The 19,570-nt window shown below is 45.3% G+C and overlaps 1 protein-coding gene across 3 annotated transcripts in view; it reads right to left on the bottom strand.

Annotated features, from left to right (window-relative positions):
- ADGRG7 (adhesion G protein-coupled receptor G7) overlaps nt 1-13,529 on the bottom strand; it is a 1,328,771-nt gene extending 1,315,242 nt beyond the window's left edge. For 2 of the 3 annotated variants that reach the window (XM_086934505.1, XM_086934506.1), the window contains exon 1: nt 13,286-13,477. In XM_086934505.1, the coding sequence (XP_086790631.1) occupies nt 13,286-13,397 (112 nt within the window). In that variant the 5' untranslated portion in view covers nt 13,398-13,477. Of the gene's footprint in view, nt 1-13,285 lie in introns of all 3 variants that reach the window. The other variant, XM_086934503.1, reaches the window with a different exon arrangement.
- Between the last annotated feature and the right edge of the window lie 6,041 nt (nt 13,530-19,570).

Consider the following 19,570-nt stretch of genomic DNA (forward strand, 5'->3'; position numbering starts at 1 on the left):
CAGCACTCGCAAACTATCGAAAAAAACAACTCGGCAAACGATGATAAACGCCGCGCGCCGCAAAAATTGTATCACCAACGCCGCGCGCCGCCAAAAAAATCCGCTGCGTGCGAATTTGCGGATTTTGCGGGAAATCCGCAAATCTCGCGGATTGCGGATTTCCCGAAAATCCGCAAAATCCGCGAGCGTAACGGATTTTCCGCCCATGCTTAGTTGTGATCCATAGTTTCAGGCTTCACAACACAAAAATCTGTTTGGGTTTGGGCTGTGACCATCACAGCCCTACTAACTTTTTCAGGAAGGCCTATCATTTTGGAATGGGCCTGTTGCTCTACCTCAGCCCAGGCTGAGATCTCAAGATCATTGCCCAGTAAACAATCTACAGGCAAGTTTGTAGACACTGCCACTCTCTTTGGGCCAGTGACACCTCCCCAGCTGAGATGTATTACTGCCATGGCATGATCTGACCTAACTCCATCAATGTTGGTCACCTGGTGTGTAAACCCAGGTAAAAGCTATTCTGAGGGGACTAGTCTCTCAGTCACCCTGGTGATGCTAGCCCCTGTGTCCCTATAGGCCACAGCTGTCTGACCATCGATGTGGGGCTCCTCTCTGTACTTGCCCAAGGTATTGGGATAAGCAGTGAAGTTGGCAAACCCCATGCCATTATCACAGACTAGAGTTGCGGTAGTAGGGGACCTGGTTAGGCCAAAGTCCACCTGAGTTCCCCAAGTAAACCAAGCCAAAGTTTTGGGGGCGCTCCCACCACCGGGGGGATTACTACTAGTAGTAACAGAAGGTGTTCGAGTATTACTTGGAGGAATATGTTCCTTATTGCTGGATTTTGGGCAACTGCTATCAGTTTTCCAGTGGCCAGGTTGTTTACATACATGGCAATAAGGTTTCTTAACATTAGAGGAAGGAGCTTGGGACCCACCCCCCTCAGAGGAATTTTGGGGCCCTGTAGTGGATTTGTCCTTAGATTTATCCCCACCTTTCTCTTGAGGTTGGGTAAAATCTTTCTTCAGGTCACCACCCTGATTTCTAGGCCTCACCCTGGTTCTGACCCATTTGTCTGCCTTCTTGCCCAATTCTTGGGGAGAGGTCAGATCAGAGCCCACCAGGTGTTGGTGCAAAAGCGGGTTTTGAAAATTATTAAGGATCTGCTCCCTCATAATCAAATTGTACAATCCTGTATTGTCATTTACTTTACAACCCAGTAACCAGCCTTGCAGAGCCTTAGTAGCACAATCTACAAAATCAGTCCAGTCCTGAGTCTGTGTGTTCTGGGTGTCTCTGAACAGCAACCTGTACTGCTCCGTGGTTAAGCGAAACCCATCTATCAGAGCACTCTTCAGGACAGTGTAGTTGTCAGCATCCTGTTCACTAACTGTTAGGAGCTTAACTCTGCCTTTATCTGAAAAGGAGAGCCACAAGATTGCTGCCCACTGCTCCTTGGGGACCTTCTGCACTTAGCAGGCCCTTTCCAAAGCAGTTATCCACTTGTGGATGTCATCCCCAACCTGATAGGGAGAGACAATCTTGTTCATGTTTCTATGGTCATGAGACCTTTCCCTATCTCTAGGTACTATGCTGCCACCAGTGGGCTCTAGCCCACACAATTTCTTCTCTCTTTCAAGAGCCAGGGTCTCTTTTGCAAGGGCAACTTCTTGCCTCTTGATCCTAAGCTTGACTTCTCTCATCCTAGCTTTATGCTCCCTTCGCTGAGGTGAAGGCATTCTCCTCAGAGCAGAGGCATTGGACCCCACTGATGAATCAGAATGGTCAGATGCACTGGAAAGTGATCTGGGTCTTCTGTACTCACCGTTAGGCCAACAAGCCTTGGCAACCGCAACCCACGCAGGATGTCGAGATTGGCTCTGTTGCAGACCAGCAAGGTCTGTGGTGCTTCTCCTTTTCAGGGAAGCTCGAGCAAGCCTGGGGCAACCAGGATCGCAAGTTAGATTCAAGATGGCGTCTTTAGGGGGCTCACTAGCCAATGGGCAAGGAAAAGGGAAGACGCATCAAGCACAAATGTAAAGTTGGGGCCCACGGGACACTCGCGGAGTGTGGGAGCCTGAGCTTAGGTTCAGATGATGCTCGGGCTGGGGCTTCTCGTACCTCAATGCACAACTTACTGAGGCTTCAGAAAAGGAGTACAGGTAGCAAAATGCAGGATGTCAAAGATGTCCAGTCCCACATCTCTCGTGCCTGCCACGGGTCTCAGATTTGCTGTGGATGTGGGTCAGGGTCAGAGAAGTCTGGAAATCTAGTTCTTGAGTCACAGAGTCTTTGGGTTCTGGAGCGAGCCTTGAAACTGCAGACAGGCAAAGTTGCTGATGGTGCCTGCTTGAACAGGGTGGTCACTCCTTGACCACAAGGGAGATGTCTTCCAGTCAGAATAGAATGTCGAAGGTCCAAGAGTTCTGTATCAATTTTCGTTCCTGGATAATCTGAAGTCCTGGGGACACAGCTCCCATACTTATACTAAGGATGGGGGCTGGATTACCTGACTAGGTCCCTCCTATGGGTGGACCTGAGAAGGGGGTGGTTACACCCGTTTCCCTTTGTCCAGTTTTGCACCAGAGCTGGGGCTGGAGTGCCCCAGCAACTGGTTTGAACCGGGCTATGCATGGAGCACCTTGTGTGCCCCAGGCCGTGTCTAGATGCATTTACTGAATGCCGCCCTCCCTGCCCCAATACACAAAACCCCTGTCTGGGGAGGTGCTGGCACCTCCCTGCACAAGAAACCTAGGGCCCGATTCACAGAATGAACTTACTACTTTTGGCATTCACAGAATGCACTTACTACTTTTGGTATTCACAGAATGAACTTACTAATTTCGGTATTCACAGAAGTTAGGACTACTAACTTTAGGACTCCTAAATGCCTTCTGTGAATACCGAAAGTCTTAAAATTAGGATTTTTCTCTATTTAGTAGTAGTAAAGTTAGGACTCCAAACTTTAGGATGCCTAAATGCCTTCTGTGAATACCGAAAGTCTTAAAATTAGGATTTTTCTCTATTTGGTAGTAGTAAAGTTAGGACTACTAACTTTAGGACGCCTAAATGCCTTCTGTGAATTCCGAAAGTCTTAAAATTTTGGGGCATATTACCAACAACTAGCGATAATTTTTGTCTCTAACTTGTTTAGAGACCAAAATTATCGCCGCACATCGCCGATTTTTATCGCAGATAAACCTTGCTATTAGCAAGGTTTATCGCAAATGCGATAAAAAACGGCCGCAATGCATGAATACCGCTGAAAAGTCAGCGATATTCATGCATTATCGAGCAAATGCTCTTAGCCATGTTATCCACCTCCCATTGGATAACATGGCTAAGAACTGCTCAGGGCAGGTGTTAGCTTTTGGAGATATTCGCGCTTAGCGCGAATATCTCCAAAAGTTGGTAATAGGAGATAGCGATGTTAGGGACTGTTTCCAGTCGCTAACATCTTGGCACGCCCACTTTGCATGTCATTAGTGATAAATATCACTGACATGCAAAGCGGGGCCCTAGATGGTCGCTATCTCCTATTAGCTGTCACTAACTGGTGTTAGCGACAGCTTGGTAATAGGGAGATAATTTTATCTCCGCTTTCTTGGCTTTCAAAGCCAAAAAAGCGGAGATAAACCCCCTTGATAATATGCCCCTATGATTTTTCTCAATTTAGTAGTAGTAAAGTTAGTAGTCCTAACTTTACTACTACTCAATAGAGAAAAATCCTAATTTTAAGACTTTCGGTATTCACAGAAGGCATTTAGGCATCCTAAAGTTAGGAGTCCTAACTTTACTACTACTAAATTGAGAAAAATCCTAATTTTAAGACTTTCGGTATTCACAGAAGGCATTTAGGAGTCCTAAAGTTAGTAGTCCTAACTTCTGTGAATACCGAAATGAGTAAGTGCATTCTGTGAATGCCAAAAGTAGTAAGTTCATTCTGTGAATCGGGCCCACATTGTCCAGGCCGCCCTTGCTGGAGTTTCCCCCAGCAAAAGGAGATCAAACTCGTGTCTGTGGCAGCAGCATCCATTTTGTGATGCTGAGGCTCTGTTTAACTTTAACCGGGTAAAGCAGTAACATACATGTCTTTCCCTCTAGAGGGGTGGAATGCTACCCCCACCATCAGAATTGGCGGGGGTAGTATTCCAAAGTGTTTGACATCTTACACAACATGTTTTAATAAAGCCAAACCAAAGTTAGCATTAACCGCGAGGATTATAATGCATTTAAGAATATATGGTATGGCTATATCATAGAACAGCTATAAGGAGATGGTTTAGAAAGCTGCAGAGGGGCTCATTTCATGCTAGGGCACCCTCTCACATAAAACCAAGCACTCTGCCTCCAGGATTGTCGAGGCCTACCATAGGAGTGGCTTATAGGTGTATATGTGTCTATATGTAAAGGTAGATATAGGTATACTATATCTAAGTAAGGGGTGATTACACCACCTTACCCAGGCTGTGTGAACAGACCTGTGGTGTCAGTTTGGAAGGCAAACCAGGGGTGGCACAATACATGCTCCAGCCCCTGGTAGGCCTAGGGTGCCCCTATGCCCTGGGTACCTATGGTACATTATACAGGGGCTCACAAGGGTGACCCAGTAACCAATGTGGTATGTACCTAAAATACATGGAGTCCATTTTATAGAGAAAGCAGATAGTCCGGGGCCCTGAATAGCAGGGTCCAGGGCCAACTATGTCGAAAACCAGCAAAACACCAGGAAAAAAGTTGGGGTAACCATATAGTCAGATTCCACCTTCCTACATCCCTTATGGCATTCCGGGGGTTCAGACAAAGTACGGCAAAGGGGCCGCGACTCAGACAAATTTGGGAGTGGAGGACGGCTCAAGTGGGCAGCTATCTGATCCCCCTCTATGTATAAATATGGGTCCTGTTTCTCGTGTCCACCATTTCAACCCAACAGAGCCAGCAGAGTAAACAACACATCTCTCTAAACCAATCAAACTTAGAGCGTCTTACTGCTGGTTCATTTACCGCATCAGTCATTGACTTTTATTCAAAACTGGACTCGGAACATCTTTTTAACCAGCAGAGTCATCTAAACACTACCCTAAATAGGGAAACATCTAATAGTATGATTGTGGCTGCATCTGTTGTCTCTCCGGAGCAGGGGGGTGCTGACAAGGGATTAAGCGCTGACTGTGCACCTGGGCGTACCAGAGGCCCCTGGAAGGTTTTAGGTGGGAACGTTCTGGTTATGGATGAGAAGGTAACGCCATGCGGAAAACTCTACCAAGGGAAGACTTTACACTTCCAGACATTGATATAGAAGTACAATCAAGGGTTTGGGAAGTCCCTTATGATCAAGTTGAAAAAGTTGGTTATTCTAAGAGTAGATTTAGGGAGAAGAACACCCCAATTGTAAGCTCCTCCCCCAGACGACTCTCACTGCCTTTTTTATATTATAGCACAAGTCACCTGATTGGTACTTCCCCGGAGTCTGATTACGATGCACATGATGTACATGATGTTTTCTTGCCTTGTTCACAAGTGAAGCCGGGAAATGAAAATGAGAACCATGACGTGCCCTCTGAATATTTGGTCTGTATTGAAAGAATACTAGGTTCCATCCTGTCTTTACTGGAGAAATATGTATTAGGTTAAGACCACATGCTTGAAATGATTTCTGTAATGCTGTTCAAAGTGCAAAAGGTAACAAAATTTGACATCATTAACTCTTCGCCTAAGATATGTATGCAAACGGGAGACAGATGCTAGGACTCTTTCGCCAGTTCCCCTGAGAGAGCTGAGAGATGTGTCTGTTCAAGCAGTAATACCCCTTTTCCTATTGCCCACCATTGAACCTCTGAGTATTCTTGACAAGGAAGAGCATTGTTTAAACTCATTCTTCGGGGAGTCCAAAGTGGGCCCCCCTCTGGGAAATGTCACACTAAAACCTTACCCTTTGTTCATCAAGGGATAAGAGGGGGACAGTATGGATAATGAGAAAGATGAGAAAATCAGGAGCTATGTGGGGCAAAAAGGTAGGGGAGAGATGGAGGGGGAGGCCCCATCCCCTTCCACCTCACAGGGTCAACCCCCTTCTTCATCGGGGAAAGAGGGTTAAAAGCTAGGAAGAAGGGAGGTCTCGCAATAAATCCTAAAGGGATAATATGAAAATGAAACATAAAAAGATAAGACGATTCCCAAAATGGAAAATGGCAAAATTGCATTTCCCACGGATCCCCGATTGTCAGAGTGATCCCCAAATTATAATGGAGGAGGGAGGTCTTAAATTGAGGAAGGTGCTCATAGAGACCCAACTATAGTACATTTTACATCAGATGGGAGAATGGGGGTGACAGGAATGGCAGATACTCCATCAAGTCCTGCGTTGCAGTCTCCACAAGTACCTTATTCCCTCCTGACCAGTGAGTCGTGCGCTCCCTTGAGTAGGGGGATTTTAAAAGAGAGGTGGGGCTGCTATACATCGGACATGGCCCAGAGCATTGGGGCCCAGAGTGGATGCAAGCCTAATAGTGGGGTTGCATGTACTGGGCAACTTACAGATGGGATCTAATAGAACTTTCAGAGGGACAACAACATCGCATAACAGAAAGTCAGATATTCCATTTACCACTACAGTGTCGCACCTAACCACTCAGTTTAATGAGGATGCACAATCTGTCAGTCTTGGTGTTAGAGTGCCTCTATCGATCCGTCCAAGAGACGCTGTAAAGAAAGAAAATGTGGAGCAGAATGTCTCTTCTTCCATCGTGGATTTTATCTGGCTATTTGATGATGAATCCTGTCCAGTAAACAGAGGATTCGATCTTAAGCTCTTTTCTGAAATAGAGGCACTAAAGCTGGTGGAAAGTAATGATATCTTGTCCGTGAAGATTAACCTGCATGAGAGCGTCTTTTATTCCAGGGTAATTTTTAGCTCTCTGATAGTGGCAAATTTGGTCATGCAGAGCTGCGAGCATTTTTTTAAATGAGGGCTGGATTCAATGCCTGTACTAGAGTCTAAAGAATATCCCACTTTGTGCCCTACATTTCAGTACCCGAAAATACAGAGGTCCGGGACTCCTGTGGTGTTAGACGCTTTAGGCCCCGACTCGGAGTTCCCAACGGGTAATGATAAAAATATTATGGTCTCATTAAACAAAAGGGGTCGCTCAATAAATTTGGTGTCAGATTCCATAGGTACCTATCAGGACACAGACATGGATGATGATTTGGCTCAGTGGAGATGGGTTGCAAAAACCTTGAACACCAACTGTCTGGAGGTAGAAAGAAGTGGTTCTTTGAGGTAGCTGGGGAGGGGAGCGGGGGTACTTCTATCCAGGAATATGGCAGGTTTAGGTCATAAAGAGGAGAATTTTTTTTTTTTTAGTCCTTTAATCCCTCGATTATATGTTTACAAGAAACATGGTTGGGTAAAGATTTTGATTGTGATGGCTTTTTTGTTTTCTCTTGTTATGCCAAGCACTCCGAAAGGGGACATGCTAGCGGGGGGTATCCATCTTGCTCAATAATATGATTAACTGGAATCAGAAAGTCTTTCGCCATCTATCAAATCTTTGTCTTTGCCTCAAGCTGTCATGTTTGGGAGAAACTGGCAGTCTTATTTTCTTTCTAGTGGCAAATCTACATATCACTCCAGGGAGAAACTTTGACCATTTATTAAGTACACTCTTCTCATATATTCATGAGATAGCTACCATGGAAGAATGCCATTTGGTTGTATTAGTGGGAGATCTGAACGCGAAAATTTCAAATTCTGCACTGGAGACTTATGCCAATCCAGACAAAGATGAAATCTGGAATATTCCAGATTCTCTACTCCCAAATAAAATAAAAACGGACAAACGAGGTCTTCTCCTGCTTGATAATATTAGAAGCATGGACTTGGTCATTTTAAATGGGGGGGGTACCGCATGATAAAATAGCAGATTTTACTTTCAACTCCCATCATATACAAAGCCTATTGGACTACATGGTTGTCTCCTACCAAATGTTTGGGGCCTGTGAAAACCTAGTGGTTTCTGCGTCAATATCGAGTGACCACAGTTTAATGGGTTTGACAATAGCCTTTAATTTACCCACTTGAACCAAGGGAACCTGGACCAGGGCTTGTGGTTTTTAATGAAGCTAATGGACGTTCCTTTTGGACCCCAAAAGATACCACCGAGGTAGGTATGATAGTGAAGAAAAGTCACGTAGAAATGCAGGGTTCTGATTCCTTAAACATCATACAGTTTTTTGAGGCACAAATGAAGGAGATAAAAAATGTAAGTACTGACTCAACTGGCCCCTGTGTTGCAAAGTAGGGTTTGCAGCTGCTTAAAGCATTAAATCAAGAAATTAACCGTTTAGTCAGAAAACAACATTCACAATTCTCCATTGGCAAACAACAGGAAATCAGCTGCCTCAGCGAGCTAGAAATCATTATAAACTTAAGAGAAAAAAGAAGGGAGTTTGATGCCAAATGGATTGGGTCGAGGGAAGCACCAAGAACAAAAGACTCAAAGAAATATTGGCACCTGCTCGCAGAATACTGCGATTCAAGACAGTGGGCTCTGCCTATTCTGATCCTAGAAAGGGAGTGGGTGGCCTATATTGCACTTGTTATATAAAAATAATGGTTCAGTACCTTTTCTGATGCCCGCCACAGAGGAGTCTTCTCTTATAGTATATGGTCCCTCATCAAGGGATGAAGTAGTGGGTTACATAAAGAATGCTAGAAATTTCGGCGCACAAGGGCCAGATGGAATCTGGGCTGTGTTAATTAAAAAGGAACCAGCGGCTTGGGGAGCTTTTCTAGCTCCATTGTTTAACTTTTGCTTCTGAACTTTTAACATCCCATCCTCTTGGAAGGGGAGTATTATAGTTCCCTTGTATAAAAAGGGCCGAAGAGTCAATCTACTAGTTTTAGACAGATCGTGTTGTTGGACGCTTCTGGCAAACTATTTGCAAAAAGCATACTCTGTCACCAGCAGCAATGGGCCAATGATCAGAACATCTTACCCCCTGAACAGGCAGGCTTTAGAAAGAACCATGAAACTCTGGACAACATTGCGACTGTCCAGACCATCGTAGAGAAATGTACTTTCTCACAAAGCAGGCCAGTTTATACGGCTTTCATTGATTTCTCCAGGGCGTTTGATAAAGTGGATCGTCAAACGCTGTGGAGAAAGCTTCGCCATCTCGGAATGCCACTCTATCTCCTGGGCCTCTTGATAGAATTACATACAGACACTTGGTGTCAAGTGATGATGGGAGGCCCGCAAGGTCTATCTTGTAGGGTCAAGACTAATAATGAGCTGCAGCAGGGTTGCATGTTGGCCTCCTCTTCTGTTTTTCTTTCATATATATGATCTCCCAGGCACATTAAATTCAGAGAGGGGGGATGCTCCTAGAAGTGGTACATTGTCCAAAGGTTCCCTACTTTATGCAGACGCCGTTGCAATTTTTGATTTAACTCCTATTGGCTTGCAACATCGACTGGATGCCCTAAATAAATATGCAGAGGACCATTTCCTGAAAATTAAAATTTCCAAAAGTAAAATTTGTATCTTCCGTAAAAAAGGTCATAGAATAAAGAAAGGGTATAAGTGGCAGTTAGGGCATGAAGAACTAGAACTGGTTGACTCATATTTGTACCTGGGAAAGGTTTTTTAAAAAATGGGCGAGTTTCAGAACATATTAAACTATTTGTTGGTAAGGCGGCCTCCCAGGCTGGAGCTCTGAACAGATTTTTTTGTAATGTGCGGGAGATGCCATTTTAGTCATGTCCTATCAATATTCAAGGTTAAAATTCCGCCCTCATTAACTTATGGCGTATTTTTTTAAGACCATCATTTATTAAATTTAATATTCATTCTGCCCAGGAGGCCCGAATATTAGTTTTATCCTGACCAAATGAAATAGTCTGTTATAGGATATTCCAATTTTTTAAAACTTTTCTGGCTATCTATTAGGAAATATTTAAAATCTCGCTATCAGGTGTTAATGTCCAATAGTTGGATATTGAAGACGTTTGCTCTGTATAACAAGCATTGGAAATGCAATAGGTCTCGCATTAGAAAAGTTGGAGCTATTGGTCTTGTAAATGACAAATATTTTATTTATTTGTTGGTTTTTAAAATAGCTAAATTGATAGCTTTGTCATTTACAATGCCAATAGTTATAACTTTCGCGAATGTGACACCTATAGCATTTGGCATGAAACACGTGACTTAGATGGCAGCTCTGGTCGTTAGGCCACATCTCTAGAGAGCAGGGTTGGATTTTTTAAAAAGTGTCCATTTGCTGCAAACAGTGGCAATGAAGTGATACCTTTGCTCGGAGTGCGCACCACCTTTCAGCAGGTGTTGGCAGATGCTATCTTCAGCAAGGACAAGTTTTAAAGAGCAAAGGAGCCTGGCCATGCAGGTCTGCAGTGTGCAGAGTGAGACGTGACGTCACAGGGGGCGGGTGCAAACATGTGTGTGAGGGAGAGAGTCAGATGGGGAAAACCTGAGAGGTGCTGCATGGCATGCACAGATGACGACAGTCAAAGTCTGCACCAACCGGAATATATGCTGGCACACAGGAGGAGCTCAACTACATTACTATTGTGTAATCCGAAGTTCTTCACATAAAACATATTTATTCAACATTTCTCTTATTCAGTGGAGAGCCCTGAACAATGTACCAACATTGGAAAGATAAATGTTTAGGACGACATGCTAGGATTCCGCCTAGATCCCGGCAGGTCATACACAGATGAAACTGAGCGTGTGTTTATCTCTTGAAATGGTGAAGCTGAAAGACGTCACTCTGCGCACAGAGATAAAACAAATAATTATCCCCACACTTTTCTGCACGAGCATGTTTCAAAAGAAGCTGGACAGTTTCATCTGCAGGTTTATTGTGCTAATGAGCCAAGCTGCAATCCGAGAGCTTCTTTTGAAACCTGCTCATGGAATTTGGAGCGGCACCTTTGATGTGCGCCGGACCCCGGGGGCCGTCTTGGGAGAGAAGGGGCCGAGCTGCTGGAGGTGGGAACCTCACATGATGTGAGGGGAATTGAAGTGGGTGCGGGGCGGAGCCGTGAAATAAAGATGCCTAAAACTGTGTGGAGACCTGGCCTTAAACCCCACCGGGAGCCAATGTTTTTCTGCATGTTCCTCAGTGCAGTAAGCTCTGCTAGCCCTCCTACACCCGTAAACCTCTGGCACAGTTAATGTGCACCCGGTTGGCTGAAGGTCACATGGCACCAGGCTAGGTTGCTCCTTTGTGCTGGACATACTGGGAGGAGGCACCCAAGGAGACGAGCCAGCCGCAGCTGTGTGCAATCCATTCTAGAAGTTGTTGAAAGGCACATTCACCGTAATAAAAGCAGGGGGAAGGAGTAGGTAGCGAAGAAGACGAGCCAGCTGGACTGTTAAAAGGTACGCTCCTTGAAATAAGAAGCAGGGCGGTGGAGGTGGATGAGTCTGCCCAGGAGATGAGCGAGCTGAAGCACACAGGACAGCTAATAAATAAATAAATAAATAAATAAATAAATAAATAAATAAAGGTGCATATGAGAGGTAGGGGAGGGCTGCTTCAGCGGGGGAACAAAGGACTTCTGCATTTGTGGAACAGAGCATACCTAAAAGTTAAACATGTTGGTGTTAGTAATAACAATAAATCTTTGCAAGTGGGGATGAGTCTGCCCAGGAGACGACAAGCTGAAGCACACAGGACAGCTAATAAATAAATAAATAAAGGTGCATATGAGAGGTGGGGAGGGCTGCTTCAGTGGGGGAACAAAGGACTTCTGCATTTGTGGAACAGAGCATACCTAAAAGTTAAAACAAGCTGGTGTTAGTAATAACAGTAAATCTTTGCAAGTTTAAACAAGCAAAAAAAAAAACGAGACACGGCCTACCGGCCGTGAAAGTGAAAGTACGGCCGGCCGGCGGTGAATAATTAGGGGAGGAGCAGCCAGGAGAGAGCAGGAGCGGAGGCGCCAAGCTGGGGAACAGATGGCTGGCGATTTTTTGATGTGCATGCGCATTTTAGCTCAATGCGCATTGACCTAAAAGCGCACGGGCACAGCATCAAATCGCCAGTCTAGTTAACCTCTGTTTAAGCCCCTATAGTCTCGCTCCGCTCAATGTGCATGCGCATTGACCGGCGAGACCTAAAAAGTATATTCACCCTTCTCTCCCACTTTTTAATCTATCGTTGTATTTTAGCAAAAAAAAGGGAAATATTTTTTGTATTGTATTTAAAATATGTCTTTCGTACTGTATTGATGCATTTTTGTGGACTTCCGTAGGAGTTCCTTAACAAATAAAAAACGAAATTGAATTGAAATTGGGTGTTAGAGTCCTCAGTCACCAATAAAACAAACCCCCTTTTTTAAACACCATAGCTTTTTCTAAAATGAAATACAGAGCAAAAGTACCTCATTATCAAAATAACGTGGATGTTGTCTTCCTAAAGCAAGCCTAATGACAATACTGGAAATTAGAACTATCTGATCAGAATTCCGTGGGTGTCAGGTGTCCTGCCTTGGCCCTTATCAGCCTGAAGTATTCAGTCAGCCCTGGACAACAGTGCTTTGCACGACTGCAGGACAGAGGGCCCTTTCCTATAAATGGAACATCAAACTGTAGGTCACAACATGTAAAGTGTTGTTGGGTAAAAAGCAAGGAATAGCTGAAGACATTTTATGCTACCCAGTCCGATGTCGACATTGACATGCCGAATCTTAAACATGACATGTAGAATGGGTCCTGGATGCTCTTAAGGCACGTTTGTGGCAGTTTCACACTGCTCTATCAAATAACTAATCATTCGATCATAAAACACCAGTGATCATTTATAGGGTGAACAGATGGCTCCATGTCACTGGGAAACCTTTTTTAACATCCCTGGACATTGCTTTTCCATACATATTGTTTTTATCAGGTATCTTGGTCCAATTTCCTCAATTAAAATGAACCAAGACTTCAGCTTCCAGAATACATTGATATGGTATATCAAAACCCAGAACTGGAAAAATGATTGCCTGACGACATAGAGTCATCTGGTCACCTCATTTTTGAGCTTTCATTCTCAGACAGGCAATCAGTCATTTTGAAGTGCGCCTGCTGCCTATCTACCCCTTTTCACGTTACAATGAGGTCATGCTCCTCGCTGTGCGTTTGCCATAAAGGATAAAAGACAAAAAGACGAAACGGTAGCTCCACATACTTCAACCTCGCTCGTCCCCGTCGCGTGCTGCCACCAGAACGATCATGAATAAAAAACACTTCAAATGAATGGTGTACTGTACCTTTATAGACGTTTGATATGAGCAGCCAAGTCAACAAAGTGAGCAGGAAGGCCCCAAAGAAGCAAAGTAACCCTTTGAACCAAGGCGTGAATTGGCTCCTGTTCTGCAGCATTGTTGTGCGTAGAGCTGATACCCCCGGAGCAACAGAGCGGATCGGCGACCAGGCCCACAGAGAGCTCTGTTTCTTTTGAAGTAACTGGCGCCAAAAAATGATCTCGTGCAGGCCAAGCGAAGTGTCAATGTACAATCCGACTAGTCAATGATTGCTCAGATACCTACAGGAAATAGGAGTGGTCCAGAGGTTGGAGCTTCCCTCCGTTCTACTGAAGTCTTATGCCCCCTAGTGTACTCGATGCGCTGTGCACCTGTTTGAGATACAATCTGTTGCAATGCTCTGTGTTCATTTTTTCTAAATAAGTAAAACATGAAACGGGGCCAGTGTGCTCCCATTTTTATTTGTTAATTGTAAGCATTGCCACTAGAATTCATTGGCGCTGGAACTTGGAGTCCAGGTGGTGCAGGAGCACCCCTTAAAACTTGAAAACTGTTAGATTAAGAATGACAATTAAAAAGGCCGTTTAAAAGTTTTCTTCTCCCAGTATTTTCTGTGTTTTAAATGAAACACTGTCAAATATCACCTATGTTTTAGTGAGGTGACGTTTCTGGACAGCACCCTAGTCGAAACTCTATTGGTCACGACTGATAAAATAATGTGATTTTGTGTAAGCAGCGTGTTCCAGTTAATATGAATTTAGCACTCGTGCCACATAATCCACCAACTGCTGCATAATTTGCAGGTTTCAACAAAAAAGGTTTGCAACTCAAATGATCAAAATATACTAAAAAAGCACGGCAGGTGCTGCTGTGCACTGGCAAACCTTTTCCAAAAGTTGAACGCTCACCTTTAAGTTGCGTATGAACAAGTTACCTTCGGTAATGCTCTTTCTAGTGGATACGCCATCCAACCACAGATTTCTACAGTGGCAGCCGGCACAGGTAACAGTGGTGTGGCAGGGTGGGGAAGTCGACCTACGACGGAAAAAGTTTTATTTTATTTATTTTATTTAATGCGATTTTATATAGCGCGAACATTACCCGAAGGTGTCAGAGCGCTTTACATAAGAACCAGTTGCCATACATAAGGATTTAGGATTACATGAGTTACATAAAAGATACAAACAGAAAAAAAATGCAAATGTACAAGTTGTAAAGTCACACAAGGAAGAGATAGAATCAGAAAAAAATTGCAAATGCACAAGTTGTAAAGTCACTCAAGGAAGAGATACAAAATGGATAAACTCTAAGAATCACATAGGAATGGTAGTGAGTAAAAGGTCTACTACATATACTAGTGGTTAGAGTTATCTCTAAATACATATATATACAAATAGTAGATTTTCTCAGGTCAAGAGACCCAAAAAACCAGGAGAGCAGAGTTCCATTAAGTGGGGTCGCAGGGGGGACGCAGTCACAGCACCAAGGGAGGACAGTAGAATGTCTGCTGTTTTGCAAGATGGTGGACCAAGGACAAGAGCGACAACAGGAGACGGTCCCAAAATGGCGGGGAGCTCACGAGTTTCCAGTCTAAAAGTTAGTAGTGAGTGCTCCCCCTGGGCTCCTTCCCGGGGGCCGAGCGGCTCCTTCACCCACATTTGGATGCATTTTTTTTCCTGTGGGATGTATTTCTTTGGTAGGGTGGGGGCAGCAAAGGGAGGGTGGTGCCTGGGGAGACGCTGCCCGGGCCGCTACAGACTGGCATGGTGGAGGGGTTCAGTGGCCTTACCTGCAGCGGACGGCTGCTTTCTCTCAACCCCGTCCCCGGGGGAGGCTGGGCTGCGGCTCCTGGTAGCGCCCCGGTCTGTGTCGGCGCCCCGGGCCTGGCTGCGTGGCGGGCCCGGGGGGCCAAGGGCCTCGTGCTCGCCAGTCATTTTTTATTTTTAATAAAACAACCTACCTTGTGCTTGCCGCATTGCCGATTTGGCGATGCGGGGAGCTCAAAGTAAGTGGTTTAATTTTAAAAAATGTAATTAAACTTATCCTGTCGTATATCGACTTCCCCGCTTCTCACCCCACACAACTGCTCTTATCTGTGCCGGACGCGACTGGATTTCTCTCCGTTAAAATATCCCCGTGTGGAAGATTGGAGTCAGAGAATAGTTCCGGCGGTGGTCCAGCCTGCCAGTATGTGGTATCATAAGGCTCTGTGGTGACTCCATTTCATACCTGAAGTGTGAAGTGGAGCCACATATAAGCGCCACTCCTGCGTGCTGAAGTCAATTTCTTGCATCATCTTTTTCTTTCGCACCCCACACCCTCAAGACGCGAAGCATAGAACAAAATATCTGATATAGTGTACTGATCCCTAACTCTGTACCATTTTACATGGTAAATAGGCTAATCCATAGAATGGAGAGGTGGAAGGGTAAATCTATGGTTAGACAGAATATTCAGCAGAAAGAGCATTAACAAAGCTAAGTAACTTGTGAACCTTATGGATACTTATAATCACAGATTCCTCTTCTTTAGTATAGATAATATAGCAGTATCTCCCGAAGGAGAATGATATGGAGAGTGAACTCAGCCCTGAGTCCTGCAGAACCAAGCTGGTAAAGTGACCTTTCCCCCAGAATTGACTATCAAGGCAGTAGTGTTTCATGAAAATACACCAATACCCATGTCGTAGACTGTTAGATGTGTAGAACAGGCACCCATCATGCCAAAGATGCTGTAGCACCTTTGGCCCTTTGTGGAATTCCCACAGGCCCTCAGGGGGCTGCTTCTTAGCCAGTGCACATTAGATTTTAATACAGAGCACTATACACTTTGACAGGTTCCTTTTTTGCCCAGCATTCTCTTGCTTTGACCCAGAGAAACCCACAAAGGGTTGGTCATCCAAGCAGTGGCCTCTTGTGCTGTCAATGTATATGCTGAGAGCTCTCTTTGGGTAAAGTGGATAGAGACTCTTCTCTTTTGAGGGGTGATGTAGCCAGGGTGTGCCCCATTAACCAAGATGCCCTGCACACCTCAGTATGGAGACATCAGTTGTCATCTGCCAGACGACACCTGCTCAGTTTGTCCATTCTGGCATTCAGGGACCTTGGTTGATGGTTGGTGACCTGAACAATTTTCCGCTGGTCCATCCACCTCCAGAGGTGTAGCACCACCGGGCACATGATCCAGGGCTCCATTCTGCTCTGCTTGTTGCAGTCCTATATGTCAGTCATGTTGTCTGTAAGGACTTGCACCCTCCCCCCCTTTGATGGGCAGCAAGCAGGCTTTCAGGGCCACATTAATTGCCCAAGACTAAAGAGGGCTGATATGGAACTGACACTCTGCCAGGGACCAGAGCCTCATTATCTTCTCCTCTCCTAGATAGACCCTCTAACCCTCTAATCTAGCAATGAACCTCTAACCTAGCAGCATGAACTCTGGTGGGTGGGAGAGTGAGACTGATCTCTCACATGTCAGTTTGGTATCTCCCAGCCATGAGTGCAGATCCTGCAGGGTCTATTTTGGAATCCGAATAGAGTTGGAGAGGCAGGTCTGATGCTTGGCCACTGAGATCTGAGGGTCCATTACAAGGCTCAGATGTGCCACCTGGTATTTGTGATATGGTGGAAAAATGAGGTCAGAAGAGCCATCCTCACTGAAACCTAGGACAGATCCCTACACATCAGGATCATATCCAGAATATCCCAGACTCGCTGTGGCAGAGGAAATGTTTTGCATGCCACTGTGCCCAAAATCATCCCAATGAATTGAATCCTCTGCCTGATGCTCAGGTGGGACTTTGGCTAGTTAATGGCAAATCTCAAATATATCAGGAATTCCACCACCATCTGTAGGTGGTCTACAAGTGCCTGCAGCCAGCCCATCTTCAATCAACCAGTTGTCGAGGCACAGTAACACTGAAGATGTGCAGCGACGAACGCCAACACTTTCAGTAGTGTCTGAGGGGCCAAAGTAAGGGCTGAGGGGAGCACAGTAAATTATAGTGTTTCTGGTCTACCTTGACCTGCAGGTAATGCTTGTGAATTGTAGGACAGGTATGTGGAAAAATGCATCCTACCAGTCCAACAACACTATCCAGACCCCTGTATCCAGAGCAGACAGGATCTGAGCCAGAGTGGGCAGAGATTCAAAACAGGCCTGAGGCATCCGTCCTTCTTTGGAACTGGGAACGTTTAAAACAAACAGCATTCTTTCCCCTTCTCAGGCCTGTATGCTCTCAATGGCGCCCTTGTGCGACAGAATGTTGACTTCCTGCATCAGGATTGCAGAGTGCTCCTCCGAGAGTTGCTCCAGTGAGGGAAATGTGTGGGGTAGGAAGGAGAGAAGGGGCAGGGCGTAGCCTTTTTGAACAATCTGTACGATCCACTTGTCTGACGATAGGGAACTACAGCCAGGTAGGAAATGCTGTACTTTGTCTCCTAGTGGGTAGGAATGAATCTGGCAATGCAAACTAAAGTGACTTGGAGGCTGCAGTGGCAGGAGAGGAAAAAATGCTGGACTGCTGTCCCTGCTGGTTTGAACGTTATCTACAGGTCCTGTGGTTGTAGCTCCGATTGGACTGCGACGGCCGTTGCAGTACAGGTTGGCAAGGCTGGCACTGCCTGTAAGCTAGCCCACTGCAACAGCCTCAGCATTTATGTAGAGGTGGGAAATTGATTAGCTGGTGTTAATAGCCCCAGGAAAAGTGCTGTGATGCGACTGTCTTGAGTAGTTCCAATGCAAAATCATCTTTATCTCCAAAGGACTTAGAGCCATTGAAAGGGATATCCATAATGGCCACTTATACAGCTCCAGGAAGCTCCAGGAAACCCAATTGACCTCATCCAGGCCTGCCTTTTGCGTATTACATTGTTCCTAATAGCCCTCTGATGCAGGCTGTAGTGTCCAGGCCAGCCCGGGCCACACACTTGGCTGCATTCTAACCATCATGTATAATTTGGGGTAAGGAATTCCTGAGGTCCTCTTGGGTATTCGGGAAGATGTTGCTGACCATATACCCATAATGCAGGGTTGTACCTACCTAAGAGATAAACTACTCTGGGAAAAACTAAGGGCTAGACTAGCTAAGGAAAACATTCTCTTTGTAAAAGCATTAGGTATTTTTGATTCCCTAGCTGGAGAACTGGTCTGGAACGAATTTGGATTGGACTTACTTGTTGAAGCTTGAACAATAAGACTTTCTGGTGTGGGATGGGTGGTCATGAAGTCAAGATCACCCGGAGCTGGACTATGTTGCCTAGTCGCAGTTTGGCTGACAGGCCAGCATGAACAGGGCTTGGACATGTAGCCAGAAAGGCATCAGTAAGGCCTTCATTAAATTGAAATAATGGCACAGATAAAGTTGGTCCTGGTTGAAGAATCTCACGTAACTCTTAATAGTGGGCAATTGCAAATCTATTTTTTCAGCTGCCCTCTAAACTACCAATGCAATTGAGGCACTTTTCTCTATTGGTGGCCCAAGGGCAAAGTCAACTCTGTTTAAGGAGATGTGTTTAGCCCACAGGCATTTTGTATGTCTGGATACAATCCAATATCACTTTAATGAGGTGGCAGCAATGTGTCTTCTTCCACATCATCGTCTGTGTCCTGAGGGACTTTGGCTTCCTGCACTCAGTTCGAATTAAAGCCAAAAAGAGCATGAATTTTCTGATAATACTGATAATGAGGCAGTGGTCTGGCATTGGAATGCAGTATTATAACCACTGGTCGTGCTTATGTGATGGCACAATGCAACATAGATCTGAAGCTGGCTAACGTCAGTTTGGGCTCAGAGACTGGTGTCAGGATTGGATCATTGCCTGGTCACTATGTACAGAAGGAACCAGCATCGACCTTGGTGCTGCAGTAGAAGCCATTACAGGAGTCAGTAGTGGGTCCCCAGTGGCCAGATGGCATCAGAGGTGAACCTGCCAATGGAACTCCGACTGGAGGCCCCTCCAGCTCCATGAGGCCAAAAGGCACGCCAGGGGAGCCCAAATAGCTGCAATCACGTTGGGACCAATTGCAGGATGGGTTGGTATCCTGGAAACATCGAGGGAGTGCAATCTTTATCTTGACACCCTTGTTAGACGTTGAGTGGCAGGGTTGGGTCGAACTCCGCTTGGCCTTCTTATGCTTGTTTTCGACTTTGACTTACCAGAAGACTTTAAGTGGGAAGGGAACTTTTTCCAGGAGTGGCCTTTTGCCCGGGACCATGATCGGGCCTGTGACCTGAAACAAAAGCGGGGCCTGTGCTTCAAGCAGGCCTCTTCTTACATCCAGCAATGAAGATTT

This window comes from Lissotriton vulgaris, chromosome 8 (genome assembly GCF_964263255.1).
Source record: "Lissotriton vulgaris chromosome 8, aLisVul1.2, whole genome shotgun sequence".
In the NCBI taxonomy this organism is placed as follows: domain Eukaryota; kingdom Metazoa; phylum Chordata; class Amphibia; order Caudata; family Salamandridae; genus Lissotriton; species Lissotriton vulgaris.